Here is a 7,919-nt window from a genome sequence, read left to right as displayed (position 1 = left end):
AGTTGTCATGAAGACCTGTGGGGTTCACTCTGTCTGTGAGTTGATCAGTAAGATAAAGTCTATAAAACACCATCTGGTGGTTGGTTCTTGATCTACAACAAGAGTTGTGCATCTCTCAGTAGCTGTGCTGCCACTCATGTTACAACGTGAACACTCGCAGATTATATATGTACAAAAAAAAGTTTTCTTTAAATTGTTATTTAAATTTCGTGTGCACAGCTTACATTCAGATGCACTCTACAGAGCGGCCATTACTGTACTTTAGTTTTTTTAATGTGTGAAGGGTCGTATTATGTTCTGACCCGTGTCATCTGTCTGATCGTCTGTAAGCAGACTCCTTCCATCTTTTAACGGGATTTGACGACACGTGGTGGTGAAGTATTTTCACGGGGAGTTTCACGTGTATTTGATCCCTTCAGGCACGTGTTGCTTCGCCTCGCTCTTTGTTTTTATACGCCTGCACCAAATAATTCACGTCCAGTTTATTTGGTCCTCCAAGAACCTTTTTTATTTCTTCACCTGTTCGTGTCATCTTTACTGTTGTCTCTCATTTGCTTTTGTTTATCTGTTGTGTAGAAAACTCTCTTTATTTGCTTTTATTAAACAAAACTATTCTTTGTGTCTGTGCATATCTGTACATTTGTAGTTGTTTGTAACGCCCTCTGCTGTCGTCCCTCTGTTCTGTTCCTGCAGACTCAGGAGACTCGTGTGATTTTACATTTTCACTACACCACCTGGCCCGACTTCGGAGTACCAGAGTCTCCTGCCTCCTTCCTCAACTTCCTGTTCAAAGTGCGAGAGTCGGGTTGTTTGAGTTCGGACCATGGACCGGTGGTGGTGCACTGCAGCGCTGGGATCGGACGCTCGGGGACCTTCTGCCTTGTGGACACCTGCCTCCTGTTGGTTTGTAGAATTCCAGAGGAGGAAGCAGCAGCTAAACGTGTCGTTGGGTCGTCAAGGGAGAACTTGAATGTTTCTGTCGTTCTACGCAGATGTCTCTTCGTAAAGACCCGTCCTCCGTGCGTATCCGTGACGTCCTGCTGGAGATGCGGCGCTATCGGATGGGCTTGATCCAAACTGCAGATCAGCTCCGCTTCTCTTACCTCGCAGTCATCGAAGGTGCCAAGTACATCAAAGGAGATACATCTCTGCAGGCGAGTCCTCCTGTCCTCACGTTTCTTCTTGTTGACTCCACCTGCTGCTGTCAAAACGAACGGTGCTCTTTAATAAAAACTTTTTTTGATCTGAAGGAGTCGTGGAAAGAGCTCTCAAACGAGGAAGATGATCCTCCAGAGCTCAGCCCTCCCCCTCTTCCTCCTCCCAGAGACCCGTACAACGACGAAGTGGAGCTGTCCTTCCTCGATGACGTGGAGCTCATCCAGAGGATGGAGATCTCCAGTCTGGGGTGAGCGTCCAACTCAAGGGCAGGAGGGTGGAAATAAACGGCAGCAGGATGTAATGTCTCCACGAGCTGCTGCTGGGACGGTTACTTAGCAAAATAATTCAAAGTCAAGTCAACTTTATTTATGGAGCACATTTAAAACAGAAACTGTTATCAAAGTGCTTAACAACAACAACAACAATCATTGAGAGTAAAATTAAAGAGAAAAAAAAAAAAAATATATATATATATATATATATATATATATATATACACACAACACACTAATAATAATAACTGAAGAATCAATAAAAAGCATTTAAAACATAGGGTCACCGATTAAAAAAAACACTAGATCAATTGACGCTGTGTGAAATGCCTGCGAGAACAGATGTGTTTTAAGCAGAGATTTGAAGTGAGAAAGGGAGGGGGCCTGCCTGATGTTGGGGGGGCAGGTTGCTCCAGAGTAAAAACAAAACTTTTCTGTTGTCTTCTTGAGCCACAGCAGCAGCGTTAAGAGCGCTACAAGGAACAGAATTATAACGTCACGTCACAAAAGACTACGTGCAAACAATCAATTTCTGTTTCTGATGCAATCCTAAACTTTTCAGAGCCTCATAAAACTCGAGTCACAAACGTTTCAAGAGTTCTTGAATTAATTACTTTTATTATTAATTATTTGAAATGTCAGAGTTCCTTTGACATTATGTACACAGGTTCCAGTTACATCCAACAATAAAATGTAAAAGAAAAACAACAAGATCTAAGATATGAACTACTGGTAAATGTAAATGCTTTATAAAAAAAGGCTTCGGCATTTGTCTCGAAAATCAGTTTTATTTTTCATTTCCTGTGAACTACGTGTAGCTCTGAAACATACTGATAATGTTGAGAGGCTCCGAGCTAGTGCGGGTCTACTGTTAGCTCCTCGACTTGGTACCTGTGTGTTCAAGTTTTCCCCGGTAGACGAGTGGATAGCTTACCTACACCTTCGGGTGGGTGGGGTGTGGGGGGACGTGCTCTGACTGAACCCGAGTGGTGTTCTGTTGTTGGACTTCTGTGCTAGTTATAGTTTGTCCATCACAAACACCATGTTCGAACATAAGGGTGTCCATAAGTGCACTTGGCACCAGGACACACTTGGTCCTAGATCGATGATTGACGTTGCAGTTGTGTCATCCGATTTGCAGCCGTTTGTTTTGGACACTCGGGTGAAGAGAGAAGTTGAGCTGTCAACTGATCACCACCTGGTAGTGAGATGGATCAGACGGGAGGAGAAGATGCCGGACAGACCTGGCAGACCCTCATGTTTAGTGAGTGTTTGCTGGGAACGCCTGGCAGAAGAACCCGTCAGAAAGATCTTAAACTCACACTTCCAGGAGAGCTTTAACCACATCCCAGCTGAAGCGGGGGGCATTGAGTGTGGGCCATGTTCCACACCTCACTTGTTGAGGTAGCTGCCTTGAGCTGTGGCCGTAAGGTTGTCGGTGCTTCTCGTGGTGACCATCCTTGAACTTGGTGATGGACACCCTGGGTTAGGGAGGCAGTCAAGCTGAAGGAGGAGTCCTATTGGTCCTTGTTTGCTGATGGGACTTTTTGGAGGCAGCTGTGGAGTACCGGAGGGCCAAGAAGTCCGCAGCCTTGGCTGTTGCTGAGGCAGAAGCTTGGATGTGGGAGGAGTTCGATGAGGCCTTGGATAAAGACTCTCTGTCGGCTCCGAGGCGATTCTGGCAAACCATCAGGTGGTCAGCCGCCTGATGGTTTGGAGGGGAAAGCAGCACTTTATTAACACTGTGTTCAGTGACTGTGGGATGCTGTTGACCTCAACCAGTGATGTCGTTGGGAGGTGGAAGGATTACCACTCGGACCTTCTTAATCCTACCAGTACGTCTTCCATGGAGGAAGCTGAGTTGGGGTACTTCGGGGTTGGTGTCCATAACTGTGGCTGAGGTTGCCGAGGTTGTTACAAAGCTCTGCGGCGGCAGGGCTCCCGGGGTGGATGAGATTTCCCTGATTTCTTTAAGGCTCTGGATGCTGTGGGACTGTCTTGGTTGACACGCCTATGCAACATCACGTGGACAATGGGGGCAGTGCCACTGGATGGGCAGACTGGGGTGGTGGTTCCCTTCTTCAAAAAGGGGGACTGGAGGGTGCACTTCAATTATAGAGGCATCACTCTCCTTAACCATCCTTGTAAGGTCTATTCAGGGGTACTGGAGAAGCAAGTGTGATGTTGATCGAACCTCAGATCCAGGAGGAACAATGTGGGTTCCGTTCTGGCTGTGGAACACTGGACCAGCTCTTTACCCTCACAAGAGTCCTCGAGGGGTCATGGGAGTTTCCTCATCCAGTTTTAATGTGTTTTGTGGACTTTGAGAAGGCTTTTGACTGTGTTCCTTGATGTACACTGTGGGGGTTGCTTTGTGAATATGGGATTGGGGGCCCATTGCTACAGGCTGTTCAGTCCGTATACAAGCAGTGCGAGAGCTTTGGTCATATTGCTGTCAATAAGTCGAACCCCTTCAGGGTGGGAGCTGGACTTCACCAGGGCTCCTCATTGTCACAGATTCTGTTCATAACTTTTATGGACAGAATTTCTCGGTGCAGCCAGGGGGTGGAGGGAGTCCAGTTTGGTGGCCTCAGGATTCTCTGCTCTTTGCTGAAAATGTGGTTCTGCTGGCATCATCGTACCGTGATCTTCAGCTCTCACTGGAGCGGTTCACAGCCGAGTATGGAACGACTGGGATGAGAATCATCACCTCCAAATTTGAGGTCATGGTCCTCAGTCAGAAAAGGGTCAGGTCGAGGGTGAGGTTCTGCCTCAGAGTGAGGGAAGAACGGAGCATGAGATTGACAGACGGACCGGTGCAGCGTCTGCAGTATTGCAGACATTGACACGTTATTTTGATATCCTGTCTTCTCTCAGGTCCTCACACTGGAACTTAATAACTTTAGGGGGCCGAGATGGGGTAGAGGTAGGGCAGCCGACTTGGGATCAGAAAGTTGCGGTTCGACTCCCAGCCACATGTCGTGGTGTCTCTGAGCAAGACACTCAATCCCTAATTGCCCCCTGGGTGATTACATAGCTGCCCACTGCTCCACCTGGGTGTATCTCATGTGTGATGGGTTAAATGCAGAGAACTAATTTCATCATTGTCTGAGATCATACAATGATGACAATCTCAGATTTCCCTTCCCTTCATTTCGACATCATGTCTTCACTCAGGTCCTCTGAAGACCACACGGCGCTGCGGAGGAGGACCGTCGGTTTCTTCGAGCCTCCTCCTGACGAGGTGAACCAGCTGGACGGCCATGTTGGACCACCAAGTGCTCCCTCTTCGGCTCGGAACGAGACCCAGCAAGACGAGCCAGAGGAGCTGGAGCCATCTGAGGATCAGCGGATGACAGAAGGCTCTCCTGTGCCGGGGGTTTGGTCCCCTCTCCTAGTTAACGTGTGCCTGTGCACGGCGCTGGCTCTCAGTGCGTACGCTTGTTATCGAGCGTATTTCCACTGATGTCTGTCCTTCCTCTTCCTGTTTGTTGTTGTTTTTACCAACAACGTTGCAGCGTGGACTCAGCTGCTCCGTCAGGCTCATCAGTACTAATTTTGTAAACGCAGCGAGCGGTTCTGGCTGCCACACTGACCCAAACGTTCTGTCGGGATGCTCAGGTCTTCAGTTCTTCAGGTGCCACATCCCAGATCTGTGCCGACCGAACTGAGCCTGCAGAGACCCACGATCAACTCTGCCCACTTTATATGCATCTACTTTGTTTTTTTACCAAAACGACACGTCTGAATGTGTTTCCATGATTTCTCCTGTGTGCGTCAGGATTTGACAGTTTTTATTTTTATATCTGCTTACATGAACGGACTGACCAGCCAGTCAAGGAGAACTTTAATTTTCTTTTATTATGGATCAACATGAAGCCCAGCAGTTAAAAGGGAAAGTAAAAACTGTTCATTGCATGCAGATGTGGGCAGCTGTTTACTGTGTTGGGCTGGCTCAGTGGTTTTGTGTTTATCGTGTCTGATCATACGATCACAGCTTTTACAGAACATGAGGCGTCCAGGTGTCCTGACGCAACACCTTCTCCAGAGGCTGACGAGTCCGAACATCTGGCTGTAGTTGCTGTACTCAATTACAGCAGGTAATCGTGTAACTAACCTAACAGCAGCTGATACACGTCCCACAGAGAGTCCAAGGTGTGCAGTCACACCTGAGCGCCATCAGAACAGTCCGGGACACGGAGTCTGACACCCAGCACCATCAGCCAGCAATAATGATTCAAAGAAGAGATGTGTGTTTTACAGGAACAGACTCTGAGTTTGAGTTTTGGGACCAGGGAAACTGAACAAACCAAAAATCAACCACCAGCACGGGGACGATGTTCTGATTCATCATCGGACCACGGTGCAGCCCGGCGCTCGCAGTATTCTTTTGTATGATTGGTTCTTTAGCATGCTGCATTCATGAATCAAGTTTTAATGGTAAAAAAAAAAAAAAAGATTTGTTAAGCTGCTACCACTGGTTTACCGTTGGGTTAAGACAAAGTCCATCACTTTGTCCAACAGCTGGACCTTTTCTTTAGAATGTATAAATGTCCCCTCCGGGTGGAGACATGTCCTTATTAAATTTATATATAAATATATATTTCCAATCAGGTTTAGGAGTGCTGAGTTCTGGATTCAATCTCAGCACCAAGTTTTCATGTTTTCTATGCTGAGCTTAAAAACATGTATTTTTTTATTTACATTTGTTTTTCATTTTTAAATAAAGGACAAACTCTGGTCTGGTTCTGATTTTTAGTGGGATAATCGGAGCTCGGTTGTGGACTTTGTTAGCGGCTCGTTCATTTTGTGTTTCTTATCAGGCGAGTCGTGACGGGAAAAGGCCTTTCACCCTGAAGTCGTCACTTCGTTAATCACTAATCACATTCACAGAAACTTGGTCTGAGTCAGGTACATCTTTAACTTTAAATCAACTCACTTTTATATACGACAAATGTTTTACTCTTTAGTTTTCCATTTCTGAAAACCTCAATTTTCTTTTAATTGTTAATTATAATTAATTACACAAAGAGCTTTGCATATTCAAGTTAAATGGAAAAAGTTGTTTTAAATAATAGTTAAAAATGACTGAACGCTGTGTGCAAATGTTTTCAACCCCTTTGAAGCCCCGCCCATCACCTTCAGAAGTCTCCTGTGGCATTTCAAGTCAAGTGATATCTGTATATAAACACCTGTTCTGATCAGAATTGGCACGTCTATAAGAACCACTGCCAAGCAAGAGGAAACATGAAGACCAAGGACCTCCCGCCATCAAAGTGGGAGCGAGAATAGCTCCATGAGGAACGCCTATGGTTATTGTGAGGAAGGTTGATGGATAATTTTCTAAGAATTCTGCCAGATAAATCATTGTTAAAAATGACTGAAGAATGATGCGGTGTGCAAATGTTATCAACCCCTTTGAAGCCCCACCCATCACCTTCGGCAGCCACCTGTGACATTTCAAGTCAAGAGTCAAGTGATCAGTTCTGATCCGAATCAAAACGTCTAGTAAGAACCACTGCCAAGCAAGAGGCAACATGAAGATCAAGGACCTCACTGCTATTAAAGTGGGAGCGAGAATAGCTCCCTGAGGAACACCTGTGGTGATAGTGAGAAAGGTTGATGAATAATTTTTAAGACCTCTGTCAGATTAATTTGACTGAAATAAGACATGTCTCCATGAATCTGTGAGATGTTTTGTCAGAAATGACTTCCATTCTCTGTAGTGATGTGGATAAAAAGTGTCATGTTCTGAGATTCAGGGTGTCATGTTCGAAATCCTCCACAAGGTGACTCTGTAGGACTGTAACACCATCCTCTCTCTTAAACCAAAAAAAAGTTCCAGCAGCTGTTGAAGTCCTGTTAAGTTTAGCATCAATCATGTCATTTTGATTATTAGTATTTTTCCTGTAAGCAAAGTATTTATATCATGCCTCACTTTCCTCTCACGTTTCACTGCAGCTATTAAAGAGGCATTTTTTATTTTTTTTAATCATGAAATGTCCTTCGGCTTCAAAAACTGGACTTTAAATTCCAATATTTATTCTGGCCAGTCCCAAAGAGGCATTACTGATAAACACTTTGTGTTACACAAACACAACTGTTCAGTAACACCGTCTGAGTGACTGTTTTCATTTTACTGTAAAGAGTGAGCTTCAAAACAACATGAACATGCCTTCATGCACACACACACACACACACACGCTGCTTGTTTGTACAAACTTTACTACTCGGGGAGGAGTGCAGAGGATTTGGCAACTGTCTTGGTGAGAACTTCCTGTTTGGGAAATAAGAGGGATGAACTGGTACGTGTTGTACAAGAATGTAACTTCAGCGGGGTGAGTAATAGCACTCCCAAACAAACGCTCCTCTGACGTCAAGCCGACGAGCCAGAACAGGCCTCTGAAACGAGCTCAAGGTGTAGCTGTGGGCCGGAAGTGGATTCATTGCAACACTCGTTTCTAGTGAAACTCCGTCTGAAGGGGCAGC

General features: G+C 45.5%; 1 protein-coding gene across 2 annotated transcripts in view; it reads left to right on the top strand.

Annotated features, from left to right (window-relative positions):
• The window catches only part of ptpn1 (protein tyrosine phosphatase non-receptor type 1), a 34,429-nt gene extending 28,624 nt beyond the window's left edge, over positions 1-5,805 (top strand). For both annotated transcript variants that reach the window (XM_037684697.1, XM_037684696.1), the window contains 4 exons: positions 694-903; positions 993-1,154; positions 1,251-1,405; positions 4,608-5,805. In XM_037684697.1, the coding sequence (XP_037540625.1) occupies positions 694-903; positions 993-1,154; positions 1,251-1,405; positions 4,608-4,896 (816 nt within the window). In that variant the 3' untranslated portion in view covers positions 4,897-5,805. The remainder of the gene's footprint in view (positions 1-693; positions 904-992; positions 1,155-1,250; positions 1,406-4,607) is intronic.
• Positions 5,806-7,919: the final 2,114 nt, after the last annotated feature.

The sequence above is a fragment of the Nematolebias whitei genome, chromosome 11 (assembly GCF_014905685.2).
Source record: "Nematolebias whitei isolate Nwh7 chromosome 11, NemWhi1, whole genome shotgun sequence".
In the NCBI taxonomy this organism is placed as follows: Eukaryota; Metazoa; Chordata; class Actinopteri; order Cyprinodontiformes; family Rivulidae; genus Nematolebias; species Nematolebias whitei.
This window is presented reverse-complemented; position numbering and strand designations above follow the sequence as displayed.